Consider the following 24,062-nt stretch of genomic DNA (forward strand, 5'->3'; position numbering starts at 1 on the left):
TCTAAGCCAAAGTACATATGGCTGTATTTGCTTTTTTTCCCCCCAGCTTTTAAAGAACAACAATCTGCATTAACTGCTTGCATAAACACTGGCTTGGGATCTAGTAGAAAGCTATAAGATGAAATGTCGAGTTCAGAATCTGAATTTTGAACATCTCTCTACTATGGAGGGTGATTATAAAAAGGATTGAGATAGACTATTCTCTGTGGCCACAGGGGACAGGACTGGGCACAGTGGTCTCAAACTGCAGCAGGGGAATAGGCTACTCAGAGAAGTTGTGGAATCTCCATCCTTGAATCGTTTTAAAATCGGGTTAGATAAATAGTTGACTAGGATGGTTTAATAAGAGATGATCTTGTCTTGAGCAGGGGGTTGGACTAGATGACCTCCTGATGTCCCTGCTAGCCTTTCTGTGATTCTGTGATGCTGTTGTTCAGGGATGTTTGTATCTAAGGTTTTGTTTGGAAAATAGGGACAAGCTGTCAGCTTCAGCTGTAAGTCATGGTTCAGTTCTAGTACCTAACTTCTGATAGAGGGGTCTTTAACCCAGGATTTTAGTGTGTCTCTACTAAGCCAAACTGGGTGCATATACATCTGCAATTAATGTGCCAAATTTTCTCCACAGAAATTTCAGGCTCATTAAAGCATTCCTGGATGTATATTTACACATGCATCCACGTCAGGAGCAAATTGTGCCCAATAGGAACAGGCCAGTCCAGGGCTGCTTCTGCCCTGCTCTGCCCCCCCCTGCAGCAGCCAGGGGGAGTCCAGGCTCCCCTGGGTGCCAGCCCATAGCTGTTCCAGCTCTGGGAGCAGCCCTGATCTGCATGGGGATTTCCATGTGGCTGGAAGGCAGCTGCTCAGTAGCTGGGACAGCTCTCCCAGCCCTGCAGAGTTCTGGATGGGTCCCAATATCCATGTGGCTGGGAGGCACCTGCCTGGGAGCTGGGACAGCTCTCCCAGCCACGTGGAGATCGGGACGGGTCCCAATCTCCATGTGGCTGGGAGGCAGCATCCCACCTAACTGGGACAGCTCTCCCTGCTCCCTGTGGTCCCCTGCTGCCTAGGCTGACCAGGAACAATTTGCTTCCAGTCAGTGTCTACACATGTATTTTGGCACATGAGTTTAATGCCCCTATTTCTAGTACCTGTATCTACGGGTGCTAAAAAATGGCACAATAGACTAACCTAGTGCATAGTAACTGCTGCACGCATAGTCAGTGATGCTTTACTGTGCATTAGATTAGTCTAATGTGCAATAAAGTATCTGTCGGCACACCCACTGTTGAGTTTTGGACTGAATTTTGTCAAGTGTGTTGGCATTTAATACTTACCTAAGGCTAACCCCCAAAGTCCATTGAAGTTAATGGTAAGACTCCAGTTGACTTCAGTGGGCTTCAAATGAAGCCTTAGGTGAAGAAATTAACTTTCATCTGGATTCATTACAGGCAAGAGTAGCTGAGGAAGTAAATTGAATAACGCCCATTTAGGATAGGATTACACTTAGTTAGAAATCTGCACTGAGGGCAGGGTGCAGCTGTTTACAAGATTTAATCTAATAATGTCCTCCAGCTAATAGAGAGAAAAACTCAACCCTGGTGAGATGGTAGTCAATTATAGTCCCATAGGTCTCCTGGCATTACTTACGTAGTCCTTGTTTATTAGAGAAAATTAAGAAACAAAATTATCTTGCTTATACCATATAAAATGCTAAAAAAACTAGGCCCAAGTCAACCGGTCACTCAGAAATGGTTGATGTCAGTTTGAGTGTTCTGTCTCTTTCTCATGTCCCTTTTAGAGTCAATATAAGGGTACTGATTTCTCTCATTTTGATTTGGCAATATTTTACGGGCACTTTACATAGGTGTAAATGATTATATTAGGTACTAAGGCAATGAAGAACAAACCCTTTTGTTTCTGAAATCTCCTGTCTTTAGAAAGAATCTCTCCATGTCAGGAATGAAAGGGATTAGCAGACTAGAAGAATCCTTAGTAATAAACGAAGGATATTAGGCAACACTTTTCAAAGCCCATGGGGATGTTTAGATGCCCATTTTAAATGGGAAGTGAGCATCCAAACCCCCTAAGCAGCTCTGAACACTCCAACTTAGGCTTCACAAAAACATTTTCTTTCTTAAAAATTCATTTTATAAAACCTTTTATGACAAATAACCCATAACTGCCACATCACAAATCTCAAAAGGGCCTTCACCCAACAAGGACACACTCCTCAAGAGAGATCGTTCTTTTGAAACAGCCACTCAGATACCATGTGAAGATTTGCTGCAGTACAAAAAGAAAATCCCCACAAATCGCACACCATTAGTTATGAGATATCACCTTTCCCTGGAATCTATATGGAAAATCCTCAAGCAATTGCAACCCATACTAAAAAAAGACCCATTTCTTAAAGAGATCTTTCCAGCACCACCCACCTTAGTATTTAAACAAGCACCAAACCTCACTAACCTCATCACCAGAAGCAAACTCCCTATGACTCAAGCCACACTAAGTGGATCCAGACCATGCCAGGACAAGAAATGCTAAACCTGACAACGTATCTCCACCACCCCCACAATAACTACGCCTCACAACAGAACCATCATCATTCCTGGATCTTACAGCTGCACCTCCAGAAATGTAATATATCTCATCCAGTGCACCAAATGTCCTGATGGAAAATACATAGGAGAGACGAAACAACAACTGAGCACCAGAATGAATGCACACCAGAAATCTATCAAAGACAAAAATATCCCATTACCTGTGGGGGCACATTTCTCACAAGACAATCACTCCCTGTCTGACCTTTCAGTTCTAATCCTCAAAAGGAACTTACAAAACACCTTCCATAGATGAACCTAGAAACTTCACATCATAAATCTACTGGATACAAAAAATCATGGACTCAATATAGACATTGGATTTATGACACATTACAACCTGCCTGACATCTGATTCACCAGGTACCTGCCTGAAGTTATCATTTTCATTCCCCGCCCCTGCCAGCCCCCGTTTCTCACTTCCCCTCCTTCTCTATCCCTAATTTCCAGCTATTTACTTTTTCTCAGACTCCCTCCTTTCTACCTGGGAGAACTCATTACTACAGTAGAGTCTCCCTTGCTTACCTTTGGCATTCCTTCACCCATGTTTCCCCCCTCATTCTGTCCCCTCCTCTCCCTTCTCTACCCATCGTTTTCCTAATTTCTACCTATTTACACTCTCACTGACCTCCTGTCACACTTTTAGCTTCTTTCATTCCCTGGAGATCTCAGAACAGCAGAGTCTTCCTATGCCTGAAGAAGGGTACCTGTGCCCAAAAGCTTGCCAAGAGCTTTGTTCCAACTACTCAGTCGGTCTAATAAAAGATATCACATCTACCCAAGGAACCTTGTCTGCCTTTACGACAAATAATTAAAAAAAAAAACACCTCCATTGTTTAAACTGTGTTAAAAACTGGCAAAATTGACCTTTCACACTTCATTTCCTTACCTATGTGCTGACAACTGAAAGTGGTGGGATCTTTTGGGAGTGAGAGTGAATTAAGAAATGAATATCCCATGAGTTTCAGGAGGAGACTCCATGATATCACATTCTGAACCCTATACACCCTACAAACTGCTAAATGACTGTTTAGCCGGCATCACTGTAGAGGTATGGTGGTGAATTAATCACACATTCACTTTCCACATCTGGGAACCTGGTTCAGTGTCAGGCTGTCTTGAAACAAATGTCATAGTGACATCCACCTCGTAGCAAATGGAAACCCAAGCAAACTTTCAAAGCACCGTCTGTCTGGGTAGAATTCAGCACAGTCACCTCACCAGATTCTTGTCAGCGTGGTCCCAAGGATCCGAACATTTGATTGTATACAGACAGTTAGGTGTACTGGTACAGCTGCCTGCGGAGATGATGGGAGAGATCTGGGAAGAGGATGATAGGCATGTCCCTCAATTCACTCATGCAGTGATTCTCAACCAGAGAGCCCTAGCACCCGGTGATGCTGTAAGATCCTTAGAAGGGTGTGGCAGGATCTCTCACAAATATTAGCACTGCTAGGGGTGCAAAGACCTTTGCACAATTCATAGGAAAAACCCAGAGGTTTCAAACAGGAGTCCGCAGTATCAAAACCATTCGGACCTGCTGCAACCCTTCTGTGTTCTTTGCAACAGAAGACGTGCTCCCCATGTTTTGACACACACATACGCTCCGTATGCACATGCTCCGTACGCACATGCTCCATGTGCACACATACATGCTCCCCAGGCTTTTATACACATATGATACATGCACACACATACCAGGTTTTTATGCACACACACTCCTGACATTTTTATACACACACTCCATCCACATACATGCTCCACACAAATACACACACACACACACACATGCTCCCCATGTTTACACACACACAACCAGGGCTGTCCCTAGCAAGGGAATGAATTGGGGCGACTGCTCTGGGCCCCATGCTTCCGGGAGCCCCACGGAGCTGGGCCAGCTTCACATCCAGCCACTCGCCACCTAGCCCCCAGTCTCCCCGCCAGGCCACACAGGCTGATTTGCCCAGGGTCCCACACCCTGCCACGGTTGTCTCTGCACACAACACATGCACACACACACTCCCCAGGTTTTTACACACACACACTCCTGACATTTTTACACACATGCTCCATCCACACATACATGCTCCCCAGGTTTTTACACACACACACTCCTGACATTTTTACACACATGCTTCATCCCCACACACATGCTCCTCAGGTTTTTACACCCCCTAGGTTTTTACACACACATGCTCCCCAGGTTTGTACACACACAACACATGCCTGCACACACACTCGCCAGGTTTTTACATCCACACACACACTCCCAACATTTTTACACACACAAGTTCCATCCACACACATGGTGTGTCCCCCCCCCCACACACACACAGACCCACGCTCCCCAGGTTTTTGCATACACACACTCACCAGGTCCCCCCACCCGGCAAAGTTTTTACACACGCACCCACGCTCCCGGGTTTGCACACGCACACGCCGCCCAGGCCTGCCCTAGAGGCGGGGGTGGGGAGGCGTCGCCCTGCCCGTTACGCGGGCGGGGGGGCAGGCGGCTCCTTTAAGGCGGGCGGCCCGGGCAGGACGAAGGCGCGATGCTGCTAGCAGATGTGGCCCTAGGCTGCAGCCCGCGGCTGCCGGCGCTCCCCGCCTAGCAGCGGCGCTGGGGCTTGGGCAGCCTCCCCGGAGCCGCCGCGGCATCGCCCCCCTCCGCCTCCTGCCGGGCGGGCTGCGCGGGATGCGCCCTGGCTAGGGCTGGGGACCCGTCGCCCCCCTCCCGTCCCCGACGCCCTCGCGCCATGGCCTTGGCTTTCTGCGGCAACGAGAACAACTCGGCTGCCTACAACGTGGACAACGGGGTGCTCAACAACGGCTGCTTCGTGGATGCCCTCAACGTGGTGCCGCACGTCTTCCTGCTCTTCATCACCTTCCCCATCCTCTTCATCGGTGAGTGGGGCGCCCCCCTCCCCCCCGCGGGATCCCTGCCTCTGGATCCCCGCGCGCACAGCTGGAATGCAGCGCGCAGCTGGCTTGGGGCGGGGGAGGCATCTGCAGAAGCCTGACCTGGTTTCCCGGCGCCCCCCCCCACCCCGCGCTCCTGACCTAGCAGGACAGCGGCCTGGAGGACGAGTCCGTCCCGGCTTCCTTCGCAGAGGAAAGCTGCCGGAGCACCTGGGATCCGCCTCTCTTCTCTATTGCAAGCAGAAATCAAGCTCCCTTGCCTTTGACTTTGGGGGCCCGGCTGTGAGATTTCACCCCTTCTTGTGTTCCTGCTGACTGGGTTCATGTTCTAGGGTAGATATTAGGACAAATTTTTTCACTAGGAAGATAGTAAAGCACTGGAACAGGCTACCCAGAGAGGTTATAGAGTCTTCATCTGGGGCACATCTACACGTGCATATTGATGCAGAGCAATAAACTCACGGGCTTATCACACCACAGTTTATTGCTCCCAGGCACCACATGTACACTCGCGCACCCCATTCAGCCCTGTCAGCATCTGCACGTGTGCTGCTGCAGAGTGAAAAACTTTGCCCTAGGATAATACTTGTATTACCTGCTGTGGAGTTTATTAGTTTATACCAGTCTAATAGCCCTACAGTCTAGATGCCAAAATGTTTACTGCAGAGCTAATAAGTCTACTCCTCTTGTGTAGACCTGCCCCCTTGGAGGTTTTTAAGACCCGGGTAGACAAAGCCTTGGCTGGGATGATCTATTTGGGGTTGGTCCTGCTCTGAGTAGGGGTTGGACTAGATGACCTCCTGAGGTCCCTTCCAACCCTTGTTTTCTATGATTCTATTATCCTTGTTTAGTATGTAGGCAGCCCTCAAAGGGTTATTAGTAATAAGACACATTCATGAGTTAGCAACCTGCTTCCCAGGCACCAGAGAAGCCCAAGGCATCCTGCTTAACCATGCCATGCTAAAATGTTAAGTTCAGATCCTGATGCAGAGCTATGGATGCTTGAACCTATCGAAGCTGCTCTCACCCTGCTGTTGGGTTATTAACACTACTTGCTAAAACATAAATGTTGCCATTACCCAAGTAGCTTAGCTTTTCATAGGATAAAGAATCTTGATGAAATAACAGGGAAAGACACGTTCTGCAGTCCTTGGGCAGGTAAAGCTGCTCTTGAAGTCCATGTGAAAATGTGTATTGTGAGAACTGAATAAAAACTAAGAGGATGAGGGGGTTTGCTTTATTGACTTTGTCAGGTAAAGGAAATAAAACTCAAACACATTTACTCTTAAAGTTAAGGAAGTCTGACAAGTGAACAGAAACATGCTTTGTTTAAATCATACCGGCATTTTTATTGCAAGTAAACAATGTTGGCCTGGCCCTGAGGTGTACGTGGCACTGGAGATGCCATGTATCGGGGTGGGCAAAATGCAGCCCGGGGGCCGGATAAACTAATATTTATCTGCCCCCGGCTGCCTGTCATGCGGCCCTCGATGGCTTGCCAAAGTCAGTAAGCGGCCCTCTGCCCAAAATAATTGTCCGCCCCTGCACTATATGGTCCAGTAGTTGAATACATTTGTACTTTACTTCTCAAACTTGGAGTCCTGATTCTGTGTAAATTTCAGGTTAAAGGAGTTTGGTAGTTTAGTTTTTGGATAACACACAATAACCCTGTAATTTTTCTACACCCTTGTCCTTCGATCATGAAAGTTCCAGCATTAGAAAAACAGAATTAACGTTCAAAACAGAGAGTAATTTGAAGAGTTCTCTAGGGGAAGTAAGTGCTGCATAGTCTCTCTTCTACCCATGGCTTTCTGCAGTGTTCTTAGTCCTTCGTCTGTGTTAGTCCAGACAGCCCTGGCATGATTTAAAGAATGGGAGTTTCAAAGTAACAGATGATATTTATTTGAGTTAAGAAGTCTTAAGTGTTTGATTACTTTAAGAAACATACTTTTTTAAAGTTAAATTGAGGAATGTAAATTGCACAGGTTTTATCACACAGTATTAGTAAAAATAATGAATTTTAATAGCTTAGTTAAAAAGGTTTAATGTATGTAATTATTTGGAAACAGGTTATTAAGTCTGTACCGGAGACTTGTGTTGTATATTCTGTCTGTCTTATTGCTTATACTTTGTAAGTTAGTAATTATACAATAAGTGCACAGTTAAGCAATCACTTAAACATGCATAAGTACTCTTATTAATTGGAGTGGGTTTACCCATATGAGTGAAGTTATTAATATGTAGCAAAGCAGGGCATAAATATGTGACTCAGATTTTTTTTCCTTTAAAACTTGTATGCTTAAGTTCTCTCGTATGATTTCTACAACCACTCTAATTCTTGGAAGTGCACAGAAATTATAACGTCATTCCTAGTGTCACATTTTGACGATACATATTTCTAACATTCTCCAATTCACTTATACTACCTTTAAAAGCAGAGTGGTCAGTATGTTCAGTTTAGAATGTTTTATGAAAGGGGTTTGTGGGTGTATTAAAAATCCTCATGATGATTCTGCTTTTACATTTAGGATGGGGAAGTCAGAGTTCCAAAGTTCATATACATCATAGCACATGGCTGCATTTTCCTGGCCACAATTTACGTTGGATCTTGACTTTCATCCTTTTGTTTGTGCTGGTGTGTGAAATAGCAGAGGGCATAGTGTCAGATGGGTAAGTGGATGCATAGCTTCTCTTGATAACACCAACTATTTTTAAAGGGTTTCAATATAAGTACTAACTCCCTGTCTAAATTTTCGTCTAAATCATTTGGCTTGGAATAAGCATGTAATCTGTATTCTTGGTGATTAACCTACAGACCTTGTATCAGAAATTCCATAGACCTTGCCAAGTATGCACACACACACACACAAATGGCCTTAATCATTTTTAGTTCAGCTTAATGACATTATCATTCCAAAGAAAAATTGTAGATAAATCCTGACAATTCAAGCAGATGATGACATTTTAATGACATATTTTTATATATATCTAAGGGCCTGATCTCAGTCCTTACTCCCCATGATATTATCAGCAAACTCCCCATGATATTATCAGTGTTCCTCCATGAGCCAAATTGTACTTCCCTTAACAAAAGAAGTTGGCCTCTTGGACCCCTTCTCACACAGGTTTTACACTGTAATAGACTTCAACAGAGTGGGCGTGTCTACACATGCAGTTAGTGTGCATGAATAAACTTCAGAGCTTATTGTTCTGGAGTTTATTTCTGTGCAGCACACTGAGCCTGGTTAGAGCAGCCCTGGCTGGCAGCAGCCCATGCTTGTTTTGACTGGGCTCAATGTGCTGTGGAGGGGCTGGCTGGGGCATGAGGGTGCTTCATTGTGGGGCTAACTGGCAGGCAGCCCCTGCCCTGAAGTACCCTTCTGCCCCAACCACCTGGGCAATGTCTACATGTGTACTGCTGCACATGAAAAAACACCGAGGCAGGCTAGTACTTGTATTACCATAGTCTTGTGTGCTGTAATAGGGGTGCACATGTAGATGCAGAGAGGTTTTACTTCAGAGCTAATTAGACAGTTCTGCAGTAAATGTCTTGTGTGTATGTGCCCCTTATGTAGCATGAGTGTGCCTGAGGAGAGACTCCATCCCATTGTCTTCATGGAGCTACTCACAGTACTATAGAAAACAGGATCTGACCCCCATCAATGTAAAAGCCTAGATAGAATGAATGCGAGAAGCAAAGGTTTTTCACTGATTACTTCTTATTGGACCAATTGTGTAGCTGCAAGAAGCAAGAAGACAGGTCTCCCCCATCTTTCCTGGATCATCATGGCTGCTGCAACACTCCAACCCAAAACTGAATGAAAGCAGACAGAACCTGCTTCTGCTCCAATTGATATCAAATTTATCCTCTCATAGAAAAGAGGATTAAATTTGAAGTTAGAAATAGACCGTTATATTAACATGATTATTCTTTCTTAATTCTAACATTACTTTCACCTGGCGCATCAGCTGTATATATCTTTAAACTTGAATAATAAAATATGGGAGAAACTGTTGTAATTGAAGCAAGTCATATGATCCATGAAAGTATGTTAACAAAAGTTAGAGGTGTGGAATGATGACTGATAGTGTTTTTCATTATTTTAAGGAGGTGTGATTGTATTTCACATTATATGTAATGGATTGTATAGCCTTTGCCATATTAAACAGAACTGTATCTCTGAATCAGTTATACCCATCTGTATAATAAGGATAAAAATACTTTCCTAACATTTGTAAAACACCAAGGTTCTTGGATAGAAGGTCACATGACCACATTTATTATTATGTCCTCTGAAAACTAAATATTAGGTAGGAAATCTCTCAATACCTAAAAGACCATTTTAGAAAGAGTTTGTCAAATAGTGGTTTTAGTTTTTCACTGTGGAGTTGGGGAACTGGTAGGGGGCCAGATTGCTGTCTCCTTCGAAGTTATGGTTTGTCTTGAAGGCTAGGGACAGAAATTACACATACATCAGTATAAGTGATAGAAAACCAGTTGAAATCTGTAATACAATAGAAGTTCAGTGCACATAAGCCACTTTCAAAATGGCTGAAACTAGTTTAAGATAAACCTGAATGGATGTAGCATCAGACTTAACTGATTTAGGTTAAATCAGCTTATTGAACTTCTGTCCTGGGATCCTTCCAGATTCAAGTGAACTCACAGTCCCCCAACATCCCAGGATGCTTTGCACCTTCCCTCAACCCCCTCCCTCCTCACAGGGTGGGCAGGCTAGCTTTGGCCCAAGCTATCTACTCCAGCAGAGGAGGGAGGCACACTCTAGCACCCCCACCTCTGCCCCCACCAGCTTCTGGCAAGGGCCACTGCAGGCATTTGGCTGTATTTCTAGAATCAAAAGTTCTTGTCTTTTCACTTGCTTATTGGTTCAATCTATGCAGTTTAGACAAACGTACAAAGATTGAATTGATTCAGCCTGGGGCTTTTTGACTCTGTGTAGCTGAAGAAAAGTCCTCCCAGTCATGTACTGCTTAAGTTGACCCAGAGAACTGCTGTTGGGTACTAAGTGCTACCTAACAAGAATCAAAGCTCCTAGCTATAGAGTTGTGTCTCTGAAGCACTCAGCAGACTAGCATGTGGTCCTCTGAATAAAAACAAACTTTTGTTCCTGTAGTGAAGACCCTCATCTGCTTCCTAAGGCAAAACAAGTCATACTATTAACACGTCCTCTTGACAGCAGTAGACTGTCAAAGGGTTTTGCACCCAGGAATAGGCAGAGGCTATTGTGTTGCAAAGACGGTTCTGAGATATGCTTTTAACTTGGTATTCCAGCAACTTAATGTTTCTGTTTACTTACAGATAAGTATCACGGACTCAGTTCATGTTAGAGCAGATAAGACTATCAGTCTGAAGAACACTACTGTTGAAACCTATGCAAAAGATGTGATCCCTAAGATTTTCCCTGCTGGAAAATCTGTTGACCAAAAGTTTGGGTTTCTCTATTAATATACAGACAAGTCTTATTACGCCCAGTTGGAGTTGAGGGTCATCAAACAGCACAATTGTATCAATTGCCTACTGTCTTTTCCAGTCAGAAAAGCAGTCTTCACAAAACCCCCCTGTTCCAAGTTGGTCTATATAGTTGTCTCTTCATGTGTGTCCATTCTCTTTGCAGCTCAGATAAGTGCTGGGCAAAATTGTGATCCTTTCTTTCCAGTTAGTACAGGGGGTGCTTTGTCCATTTTTGAGAGGAGAGAAGGGGGATTATGGTTCCACCCATCTAGGTGCAAGACAACAGAACTAGTTAACTACGTATAACAGAGCAGGCTGCACTCAAAATGTGGAATAGTACAGCTTCAGTGGGTTTTCCTCAAGCTAAATGCCCCTCATGTTTCCTCTTGGACAGGATAGTTCTGTCCTACCCATAAAGCAAAGATATGTCTTCAGGTACCATCTGTTTTAGCTTCATGGTCATTTGAAATTTTGTTTGCATACTTGTTAAAAACAGAACAGCCTAGCATTGATACCAGGCTAAAGTATTCTTCCATATTGCTAAGCTGGGGTATGAAATGATGGATTTCTTTAAAGCTGTTCTATAACATTGTAAGCCTTTGAACTTTTTTGTAATCATAGTTGCTTATTTATTTGGTAGAAAGCTTCCAAAGTAATTACATTTTATAATTCATTTGAACTAAAGAGTCTAAAAAGAGATTTCTTCTGAGACTGATCTTGCTGTCCTGGTTTAGGCAACGCAGTACTCCATTGGTTTCAGTGAGAACTGAAGATGCATAGGGGCTGAATAAGTTGTTCCTTTCTCAGTTTAAGGAATTTCAAGTTTACCTAAATGATTAAATACATTTTATTCCTAAGTCACTTGCACTTTAGAAAATCCCACCCTTACTATCAGGGAACAAAAATGGCGTCCAATTAAAAATTTAAACAGTATATACTTAACTATATAATATACTTTTTTTTTTTTAGGATTTCAAACTCCCATCACTTGCATCTGTATATGCCGGCTGGAATGGCATTCTTGGCAGCCATCACATCTGTTGTTTACTACCATAACATTGAAACATCAAATTTTCCTAAATTATTAATAGGTATGTTCCACAATGTAAGAAACTGGATGTGTGAATAAGTATGTTCCTATGTTATCTGTTTATTCTGTGACTGGCAGTAGCTGCTCCTATTGACCTAGGCTTCTGTTCTGTTTCTGTTTCTAGCTCATCTTTGTTTGGATCCACTGATCCAACATCAATTCAGATAATTTTTGGGGAAGGGTTGCTTTTTTATAAATCACTCTTTCCACCATATTTAATTTCTTTGAACTGCCTAATGTTGACTATATATGGCATTTTCATTGATGGATTTGGCCAAATGCTTCTTTACAAAAATTGGGGTGGGGAAGCTGTAGTAACTGTTACAAATGAAGTTTCAAAGTCCAGATGTGGCTTGATCATGTCAATTTAGTATAATTCCATGCTAAGCTATAGTAGAAAAGTAGAACCACCTAGAAGTTCTTCAAACCACCTAGAAGTCAGCATGGTCTCTTGAAATATGGGAGGAATCAGGGGAAACTTTTGCTGCTACTGACCTTCTCTGTGACCTTGAGCAAATTGCTTTTGCCTCTCTCTGCTTCTGTTTGTCCATTGCTTTGATTATTCATCATAAACTGCTTTTAGATTTTCTTAAAGGAAGTAGTATACAAAAACTAAGTCTTTTGTAATAAAAATTCAGTATTATATACATTTGAAAGTATATAATCATGCTATAATGCAACAAATATTACTTTTGACAGACATCCACACTGTGATTATGTTCTGTAAGGTATATCAGTGCATTTCAAAGCAAGTCCATCTAGAAGAAGGGGGAGGGTTGAAATTCGTTGTAGTCTGCAAAGGGGTTGGAATTGCTTATTGATTATTTATACATTTCTTGGTCCTCTGCTGTGAGTGAAGGCACATGAGTAGGAGTCCACTCCTACACATCATCCCCAACAAGTCTCCATGAGTTCCAGCTCTTTTATAATGGTCTTTTTTTATAATCCCTGTGGTTTTCTGAACCATGGTTTTCATGCTGAGGAGTTTGCATTCTGTGCATCTATTTACTATGCTTGTGTTCCACAGTAACTGCTAATGCACTGTATCTTCTTCCAGATAGGGAACGTGGCCTTTTTTCATTAGTCTGTTATGATTTGGTATTAGAATAGGGGTGGCATTTCTCAGAGCTGTCTAATATTTTTTGTCTGGATCCAAATTACCCTTTTGCTATGTTGTAGAAGGCAAGGTGTCAACTGGCAGCTCCCTGCAAGTCATGAAAACAGCACAGTAGGTTGTAATGGAGCTTCTGCACAGTGCAACTCAGTAGTTATCATTTTCATTTTCCGTTAGTGGTAGCAAGTGTTTCTCTTATTTTGGCAGTTTAATCCCATCTAAAATTAGATTTCACTGTAGTGATATTTCAGGGATAATGAAAGTGTGAATTTGCCTCGTAATCCAATAGAAAAGAGATGCCAGCTGCAAAGCTTTTTGAGCAGGCTTCATCCTCCTTGCAAACCAAGACTCTTGACAGAAAGGTGCACTGCTGTTCAGAATGTCTTCCCTGTGATCAGAATGGCAGTAAGGGGAGGAAAGCTGGACTGGAAAGAAAGAATGCAGTGTTCAGATTATGTTTGGAAACTGGGAAAGATTAATTTGCTGATTAAAACAAATGCCACCCCACAGCCCAAGGTTGATTCTTTCAAGTATTTGGGTGCCTATCTCATGACATTTTTTCCTTGGTGAGGGCAGAGAGAGTCCTTTTACAGTTTTCTTTGCAAACTAAAAATAACTAGCCATCATTTACTACTTCTTTTCCTAATCTAATTGCTAAACATTTTACACCCTTTGGTACTCACAAACTACAGCTAAGTCTTAGGGATGGAATTGCACCTAATTAGTAGCATACTGTTTAGCATCATATTAAAATCAAATACTTTTATCATCAAATTACAATTTCCTTGCAAAGCCCAATGTCTGGGAAAAATATCTGAAATGCACACCTGAGTTTTGTGTACTGTTGAAGGTCAGAAAGGTAACCCGTAAGGCAGCAGAAATCTGTTATTTTGAGCGTTTGCTAGCCAGTAGCTCTGTTCCATATCATACTGTCCATTTTAAGTATAATTCCCCATATAATTCAGTAGAGTTCTCTGTATAAAGAGATGCAGTGATAAGGCCCTTCATATAAGTACTCCTGTTTCTCAAGGGGCTTTGCAAAATCATCAAATAATGATGCTATCTCCTTTAAGGCATTATATACCTGCTCTGTTACATAACTGGCTGGTGTTCTAAATGCTGAATATATGGAAAGAACATTGCAGAAGTACCAATCTCCAGTCATAAATGGACAGTCAATAGTTTTGATGCCATAGATGTGATGCTCCTTACTGGATTCTGCAGTCCTGGCTAATGTCCATGAGAAGTTTGCATTAGTATTCATCTCAGTTGGTGCATCTACATGTGCAATTAATGTGTGGCAATAAACTCCAGCACATATTGCACCAATTTATTGCTCCTGGGCACCATGTTTATAGGTGTACCTGGGACTACATAACATTGAGCTAGGTCGGAGCAGCCGCAGCTGACAGCAAGTTCAGGGGGTCAGCCTGCCAGCCCAGGGCTGCTCCAACCCACTTCAACTTGCTGCAGAGGAGCTGGCTGGGGTATGAGGGTGCTTTAGTGCAGGGCTAGCACTGAAATAGCCTCGTGCACAGCAAGCCCTGTCAATGTCTACATGTATGTTGTTGCACAGTAAATAACACAGCCTCGAGATAGTACTTGTGTTTACAAGTACTAACCTCCAGTGGTGTTTATTCGTTTACTGTGGCCTAAGAGGGCTGCACATATAGATGTGGAGACTTTGCTGCAGAGCTAATTAGGCAGCTCTACAGTAAAAGTCTTGTGTAGACTCGCCCAGTTGCATGTCCTTTACTCCCAATATTGTCTACACCTGATTTCCATCCTTCTCGTCATAAAGCAGTGACATTTGCAATATCTTAATATCCTAAGCATAAGATTATTACCTTATTTAGTACAAGACTTGACTAGAAGAAAGAAATAGTTTTTAGGAATGCTGGATTTAGATAGTACCCTTACTGCAAGTTTTAAATTATTCTGATATTTCATCCCAAAGCCTGCTTTCCTTCATCTTACATTGGTCTGCTTGGATGAGTGTTTGTGTGTGGGTGCCTGTACTGAGATTGGGACAAAACTCCATTCATTCTTAAGGGTATGTGCATGTTATCATACCATCCCTGCCACCATGCTCTTTCCTAAAAAAGACTGTGCATACATTCTTCATTTTACAAAGTACAGCTGACATTTTTGATGCATTTCAGAATGTGCTCAAGCAGAAGCAGTGGTAAAAGGAAAATAAATGCCATCTCCTAGATTTCCTTAGCATGTGATTGCATTTCTACCATTTCCTTCAGCGGTTTTTCAAGATGCAGGACCATGCAAATACCATGTGTAGAGCAGGCATAATTCCTCAATTAGTTTAAAAATTAGCTCTAAAATTTTCCCCAGGCTTGGTTGTCCTTAAGTTGCTTCCCTTGGGACTACTTTGCCTGTTTTCTCTCCCCCATACAGGGTTTCCATGTCTTTTATATTCAGGTGCAGAAATGAGCCATCTGTTTTGATAAGTCAGAAGAACCCCCCTTACCTTTTTCTAATTTGATCAACACCTGCTAGCAGAGTGGCTAATTTCCAGCAAACATGGCCAGCCTGTTTCAAATAGTAACAGTGATTAATAATTCAGTGTGGCTTCTTCATTCCTGCTGTTACATCACAGAGAGTGGTGGTTCCATCCCTGAAGAGATTTCTCTTGTATTATGATTTTCTGTGGTACCTAGCCCATTGATCCTGAATGAGGCCTCTGGGCAATGCTTGTATACAAATAGTAATAATAATAAAAAAATATTAATAGCTAATAATTAGATTGAAAAATGAAATTGCCTGATCGTTCTTTCATTTTACTTAATCTGAATTGTTTTAATCCTATGCTGTTGTGGCTTGTTTTTTGGTTCTTTTCTGCTGTCTGCTAGGAAGACAGCTTATGAAAAAAATAATTTTAAAAAATATATACAGTACTCATCTACACAAACTCATCCTTAGTCAGCCTCTTTCAATTTTAATTTACAAAGCATAGTATTGACATAGTCTAGAGATAGCTAACGATGATTTTACATAGGTAAGCAATGTTGTAAAGGATTGTTTGACTCAGATATTGACCCAGTTAGGTGCTATGTGGCCAAGAAGCAACATTTTGCTTTTATTACAGTGATTCTCAACTAAGGTACCTCAGCACCTGGAGTTCCCTTGCGGTACTTTCAAGAGTTCTGCAGGGTGTCACACAATGTTAGCACTGTTAGGTGTGCAAATATGATTTGCAAGATAAATAGAATCCAAAGTGTTAAAAACACTATGATGTGATGTGGTCTGTCTGCGTTTTTTGCAACAGAAGAATTGCTTTATAATTTTTCTGTAGTAAAAAAATAGTGAAAACTAAAAACAGCCATTTTCTATGGAGCCATGCCCCAAGTCTGTGGAGGGGTGCTCTGAGTCTAAAAAGTTTGAGAACCACTAATCTACAGGAATTGTGCTATTTGGAAGCTAGGTGAAAGTTATTTTTATCTGAAAAATTTAGAATTGGCTGCAACAAAAGGGTAACAAGAAGAGGAATTTTTTATTGGTAAAATTTTACCAAAAGATAAAAATGTAATTCTCTAGTAAAATAAATGGGTGCCTTAAATATGATTCACTTGAGTGGATCTTAATGCCCATGCAGAAATCCAATAGGATCTATCCACATGTGGGGAATCACCTGCATGGATTAAATTGCAAAATCAATATTTAAATAGGCAGACAGTTGCTAGAATGTAGAAACTGATGTGAAGCAGAAGTTCTTTCCCACTATCTATGCTTTGTATGAATAGTCTTTGGAACATGGTCTTCAACCTAGGTCTCCCATATTCCAGTCAAGTGCTATGACCACAAGGCTGTTTCCTGGTTAGGGTGAATCTTTCTCAGTTTTTTTCCAGAAATTCCATCTGGGGCCTGAAAAACCTTTCTCAGCCAAAGTTGAGTTGACGTATGTATGTCCCCACGAAACATTTTGATTTCAATGAATCTGCATTTTGCAAAGAAGAATTGTTTCAGAACTTCTCCATCCATCTCTGTTAATCATGCCAGATTTGTTGCTCTCTTGATAGTGTTGCAGAAAAGGAATACTCTAGAACAGGGCTGGGCAGCCTGTGGCATGCTTGCCACAAGTGACATGGGTAGCCCCTACCTGTGGCACATGTAGAGTGGTGGGAGACAGGCAGCACAGAGGTAGATGGGGCAAGAAGCAGAAAGCAGAGCAGCAGATCAGGCATGGAGCACAGGGCAGGGAATAGAAAGGAGAAAAGTAGCTTGGGCATGGAGCACGGGGCAGGGAGCAGAAAACAGAGCAGAAGATCAGGTAGGGGAACTCAGGGAAGGTGCAGGGCTACTTTGTGGCAAACCTGCCAAAAAGGTTGCTCCCTGCACTCTAGAGATAGAATTTGGACAGCACAAATTCCATAAATGTATTTTGTCCTATTTTGACAAGATTAGGAGCACTTACATAGTATGTATGTTTCACCTCCCTTTTTAATTTCCTCAGTTTTGTAGAATATGTAATTGTACATTAGTATCTGATCCCACTTTCTAAAATCTTCTAGAATCTTTATTTTCATTCACAAATTTTAAAAACCACCCTTAAGAACACATAACCATGTTGTGAAAAGAATTTTGTGAAGTAACAAAGGGAATTAGAGTTTCCAAACACAGCTGGAAAGATAAAGGGATTTTTTTTAATTAATAAAATTTTGCCATGTCACATATTCATAACAGAACAGCTGCCTCAGAATCCTTGGTCATAATTGAGTTTTCTAATTAATACAAACTACTTGGCCTTTAGGCTCCTAGATTAGAATTAAATTATTGTCTTGCAAAACAGAATATCCTTCCCATTATCCATTATCCAGTGCACAGGACTTCTTTCTGAGCAGAGACAGGCCAATTAATTAAAACATGTTTATTTAAATGAAATCTTGCAGAAAGATTTCATTTAAATAAACATGAAGAAGTCTTCAAGAACAGGGGATGACGTGATCCTGCAAATGGGAAAGGAACAGATATCCCTTCTGTTCTTCTTTCCCTTAAGCTGCTCCAGTCCCCAAAAGGTTGTTCCTAAAGATCTAGCCATATTTGTGCATTTTCTTTCATTCTAGTCAGCCAAACCGTGAAGAACAAGGAAAAAGCCATTTATTTGTAACATCTAGATGGTTGAATTGACCCATTTAATTGTGATTACTAATTGCTGCCCTTGGGAGTTATTTCTATTCAGAAATACAGATCCCTTCAGGGTGCCTTGCTTGCTATAGGTCACTCGATATTTGTATGGAACATTTAGGACTATCCAGGTGTATAATCCAACCCCACAGCTGATTTCTGTCTAGGCAGAAGTGCTCCGATTGACAGTCATGCTCCAACTTCCAGTACCCCTGGACTGGATGAGTGGTGTGAGCCTGGTCCACAGGCTGGATCCATCGTGGGGCCAGAGTGCAGGATTGATCCATGGGTACGATTTGGTACACTGGCCCACCCTGCACACTAGATTGAGCCATGGATTGATACCGTGTGCTTGCACAATCTGACATACAGGGCTGTGTCAGCTGGTCTGCAGGACTTCCTATGGGTCTGGAAATTTGGCGGCAAGGGAGTGGTGGCAGCATTAATTACCATGGTTCTAAATTGTTGCAACTATCAATGCTGCCACTGCTCCCCTGCTGCTAACTTTCCAGACCCATGGGGAACCCCATAGATCAGATGACACATCCCCACCACTAATATAGGACAACTGGAGAGGAACTCTGAAAGGGGGTATGCACAGTGCTGTGAGACAGGGAGATCCAGCTATGTTATTAATGTCTAACAACAAATATAGGTTTAAACATTGTTCAGCCAACAGTTAATAAATCACATTGACTAGTGAAGCTGTTCCAATGAATAGAGCAGGTAGGAGTCAGTGCATGATGTAGTGAATGACATGGAATCCATTCCAGATTGGAGGTCCTATATGGTCAGAGAGAAACGGGGGGAATTATTTATCCATAAATGACAGCAGCCTGAGTACATTTGGGCAAGCAGCACTATAACATAGCACCCCAGTGCTCTGTGAACAACAGTGCTCTACAAAAATGTTACTGTCTTAGTCATGTGCCAGTTTTTTGCTTTGTTTTGTTTTGGTTTTTTGGACATCCTACACTGGTACCCTACCATTATTCTACTGTTATAATAAAAATGTGAGTGGCATCAAGCAGGTTTGGGGTCAGTCCCTTTAGCCTCTTCCTCTGAGGGAATACCACTCCTTTCCAGTTGGTGTCCATTCACACATGGATGGAGATCTTCTTCAGCAAAGCTCCTTTCTACAATATTTTCTAGGGGTTAATCTATGTAGTGGGAACAGAAACAGAAATGGGCCTAAGCTTCATCCTAGGATTTAAAGGATTGAAATTGGGTTGCTCTTTTACTAAGGAAAACAGCACTTTCTGGGTCATGTAGGCTGATCCACTTCATGAACTTTTACTGGTAATAATATCTTGTAATTTTGCAACGGCAGTCATCACTGTTTGACTTTTCTTTTTTCCCCTTTGCAGCCTTGTTGTTCTACTGGACCTTAGCTTTCATAACCAAAACCATCAAATTTGTAAAGTTCTGTGATAACAACATTGGATTTTCTCAGCTTCGATTTTGCCTCACTGGACTCCTTGTTATTCTATATGGAATGCTACTAGCCGTGGAGATTAATGTCATCAGGGTGAGGGTAAGTCTAGGGGGAAGTCCAAGGACTTTCATTCTGCCCTTTCCCCCCTCTGAATATTAAGTATGTAATGTGTTTTCTTTATGAAAGATACTAAAGTCATGTCTTTGAAACTGGGAAAGATTTGAAAATGCAACACCAGCCTAACTAAACGTGTTAGATTTAATTAATTTTTAATGTAAACTATTTTGACTCTGCTGGAGTTACAATTCAGATAGATTGAATCCATTTTATTTTTTTAATTCAGGTGTTACTTATTTATGAATGACAACTTCACTGTTCTGAAAATATTAATCATAGTACAGGGAACACCTCCGTAAACTGGACAGTTTTGGTATCGGTAACTGGTCTTTGGTATCGGAAAACATCTCTAGACACAGAAGTAGTATCTCTCATTTCCAATTTCCCAGAGCAGACAGAATTTGATTTAGCGTGATACTGAGGCAAGTTGAGTCTTTCCAGATAATTTTTCATCTTTATTCTGACCACCCTCAAAACCCATATAAATAAATAGCTTTGAAGTTTACTAGGCTTTGGGTCTCCAACCCAAAATCATTATTGCCACTTTCACCCCACGCATACTTGCACACAACATTGAGTTAAACCAACCACTAGGAAAGGCTTCAGGTCTGTGTAGGTTCTTGCATCTCACTTATCTATCACTGCAGTACCTGAGAACCTTCCACAGTTGCATTAAGCAATGCCCCTAATATCTATCGTGTTTGTTCTCTCGTCCTGCATCCACAGGGAATTTAAGGAGTGTGAAGTATGTGTTTGTGTAAATATGTTTATGTTGGAGAAAGCCAGGAAAAAGAAATCACTGAAGAGAAAAAATTTAGTGTATAACAGATGACAGGAGGTTTAATGGGAATTTTAATCTTAATCTCACAAATGATACAATATCAGTATTAGAAATGAAAATAAGATATTGGTGGTAAAAGGTCATTTTCTCTACTAGCAAGTGATAGTTACTTTCTGGGGAGAAAATAAATTGTACAAACAGGTTGAAATCAAGGTATATAAACCCTACTTGTAAAAACAAGTTTATTGTTCTTGAACGTGATGCAAGCAAGGGGTTTCAGGTAAAAAATTCATGGTCATTTTCAGATCTGAACATATCTGCTAAATAATTACAAACCTACATATATCTCTCTTATTAGAGAAGCAAAAACTGAAACCATTGAATTCTGCTTTCACTTATACCCATTCAACTTTGTTGGTTTTGCTGGCATTGCATGTGATTTTGTGAACGCAGAATTTGGTTTAATATGATTATGTAGTATAGTCCACTTACATTTATCTTGGATAACTGCATAATTTGCTTAACTGTGTAACATGACTTTGGTCCCAGATTTTTACTCTCTGTCCCACTGTCTGTTTTGTAAGGGATTTGTACTCCTTTTAACTGTATAATGACTGAAGGTAACTAGGAGCTGTTGATTTAAGGCAGAGTCCTGTTTATTTCAAGGGTGCTATTAGAAGTATAAGTTGTACTGACAAATGAGAAAACCAGTCTCAGCAGTGGTATCAACATGAGATGCTTTACTGCACAGTAGAGCAAATTACTGCACAGTAAGCATCCTGGTCTAAACATGCAGACCCTTACTATGCAATAATTTGCTGTACTCCACCATTAATTTGTTACCTGCATTTGCAAATGCAGGTAGCAAATTAACAGCGGAGTTGCTACTGCGCAGTAAGGCGTGCATAGATGGCTGGCCAGGAGCAAATTTGCTGCTGGGCAGCACGGGGCAGGGGATTGCTCCCTGCCTCCATGAGTTGCCTGCTACCAAGGCGGGCTCCAGTGGCGGAGCCCGGGCGGGGACAGTGTCCCCGTGCTGTGGCATCAGGGAGCTCCCACTCCCCTCTCCACAGTTGCGGAGCCAGGGCCAGGAGCTCCCTGCTGCTAGGCCCTGGGGACATTGTCCCAGTCCAGGCTTTGCCACTGGAACCCACCCTGGCAGCAGGCAGCTCCTGGGGCAGGAAGAAATCTCCCAGTCCCCATTTTGATCATGGAGCTGGGGCTGGGATCTGCCTGCATGAGGAGAGTTTTCCATCCAGCCAGAAGCTAGCTGGGACCTACCTCAGACAGGAACAGGTCCTAGCCAGCACTTGAGTTGTGTGGGGAAGTGTGCATGCGCAGCCTGGAGCTGGCTGGGAACTTCCTGAAACATGAAAATTCCCAGCTAGCTCTGGACAGCCAAGGCAGACTTCTCTGCGCAGCCCAGGAACTGTCCTGGCCTAGAGCAGGTCCCAGCTCTGTTGCTGTTTCCCAGCCCCCATCAGGCGATCAAGACACAGGGCTTGGAAAGGGGTGCAGGAGAGGAGCAGGTCCCAGCCCCCTGCCCCAATCTGTTGGTGGGGCAGGTAACAGTGAGCCCCAGGCTGGATGGGGATTCCTGCCGGGGGCTCACTGCTAGCTGCCCCACGGGCAGATCAGGGCCTGCCCCACCCCCACACCTCTTTCCAAGCCCCCTGCTCCCAGTTGGGGAGCTGGGGCCAGGAGTTCCCTGCTGTCAGGGCAGCGGGACATTGTCCCAGCCTAGGCTTTGCCATCAGAGCCCACCCCAACATCAGGCAGCTCCCTGAGGCAGGGAGCAATCTCCCAGCCCCTGCCAGGAGAGAGCTGTCTCCTGGCCCCATGCACCCTGCCAGCCTGGCCTAGCACCCAGGAGGAGCCTGGAGCTCCCTCTGGATGCTGCAGTGGGGCAGAGCAGGATGGAAGCAGCCCTCTCCAGACTGCTCCCAGATACCTGCACATGTAGACATCTGCCCAGCATGGGTTTGTTCCACAGTAAACTACACATGTAGCTTGCACGTGTAAATGCATCCAGCAAGATACAAAAAGCTTAGCATAGACTACCTGTGGTTAATGAATTTTGTTTACCACAGCACAGTAGCTCATCACTACCATGCAGTAACATTGCATGGTTTAAGCATGACACAATACTATTGTACAGTAGTAACGAGCTACTGCACAATAATAATGAGCTACTGTGCAGTCAGTGTTACCAAAAAGCCATTCTGGGGCGCTACCAAGCAGTAACTGTGGTTACTGTGTAGTCATTTAGTACTTGTGTATGCAAGTACTAAATGGCTGCAAAGTAACAACTGTGCAGTCAGCATCTTGTGCAGACACAGCCAGTGGGTTCATTGACATGTGCAGTTAATGTGCAGCAATAAACTGGTGCATGTCACACCAGAGTTTATTGCTCCCAGGCGCACCATTTGCACATGTGCCTGGGGCCACAGTACTTTTAGCCGGGTTGGAGCAGCAGCCCCCCACAACCCGGCCAGGAGCCTAGGGAGTCAGCAGCCCAGGGCTGCTCTAAGCCAGCTCAGCATGCTGCAGAGGGGCTGCCTGGGCATGAGGGTGCTCCAATGCAAGTCTAGCTGGCAGGCAGTCCCTGCACTGAAGCACCATCATGTCCCAGCTGGGCCCTCCAACATCTACACCTGCATTGCTGTAGGATTTACAAGAACTGTCCTGCTGAAAAGTTAGTTAGCTTCCTCCATGCTAGTAACACAACACACAGACACGAGATGTTTACTGTGGAGCTAATTAAGCAACTCTGCACTAGATGTCTCATGTAGATGCACCCATTGAATTCAGGTCAAGTCTATATCCTTTTTCAGTTCCAAGAATATGTAATTGACAGAGTAAACTGCACAATTACAATTCAACACAGTGTATTACATCCCATGTTACCAAATAGGTGAGAAGTTAGAGTATGAAGAAATAATAATGGGCCATTTTTTAATCCTCATTTGAACAGGAATCCCTAGTGCTAGCTGAGCCCATTATTAAATATACTGCATATAATAAGCATATTACTCCTTCATTATGATGAGCATATTACTGCTTTATTATATGTTCCATATTCAGAATATTGAGAGCAGGAAATATCAGTCTAGGTTCTGAGTCTTTTATTGATTTAAATGGGAGAAATACTTGTTAGTCCAGTCCAACTTTAATGGCTTTTGATGCAAACTCAAAGCTTTTTAATAAGCATTTTACAGAACTGGCAAAATAGTCTTATATAAATGTTACTTTTTTGGCCAGAATTTTGGAAAGCATTTAAGAAGAGTAGACTTTTATCTCTTATTGAATTTGTTTCAGATTTGGCAGCTCATTTCATTTGGCTCCTTTGAAAGTCCAAGTCTTTTACTCAGTGGTTGTATATTCCTGTCTT

The 24,062-nt window shown here is 42.7% G+C and overlaps 1 protein-coding gene across 4 annotated transcripts in view; it reads left to right on the top strand.

The window, feature by feature from the left end:
- The first annotated feature begins 5,147 nt into the window (after positions 1 to 5,147).
- Positions 5,148 to 24,062, top strand: part of ABCC8 (ATP binding cassette subfamily C member 8) — a 154,203-nt gene continuing 135,288 nt past the window's right edge. For 3 of the 4 annotated variants that reach the window (XM_006277172.4, XM_019477068.2, XM_019477069.2), the window contains exons 1-4: positions 5,148 to 5,507; positions 8,051 to 8,192; positions 11,965 to 12,086; positions 19,706 to 19,872. In XM_006277172.4, coding sequence (XP_006277234.2) covers positions 5,360 to 5,507; positions 8,051 to 8,192; positions 11,965 to 12,086; positions 19,706 to 19,872 — 579 coding nt within the window. In that variant the 5' untranslated portion in view covers positions 5,148 to 5,359. The remainder of the gene's footprint in view (positions 5,508 to 8,050; positions 8,193 to 11,964; positions 12,087 to 19,705; positions 19,873 to 24,062) is intronic. The other variant, XM_019477070.2, reaches the window with a different exon arrangement.

The sequence above is a fragment of the Alligator mississippiensis genome, chromosome 2 (genome assembly GCF_030867095.1).
Source record: "Alligator mississippiensis isolate rAllMis1 chromosome 2, rAllMis1, whole genome shotgun sequence".
NCBI lineage: Eukaryota > Metazoa > Chordata > Crocodylia > Alligatoridae > Alligator > Alligator mississippiensis.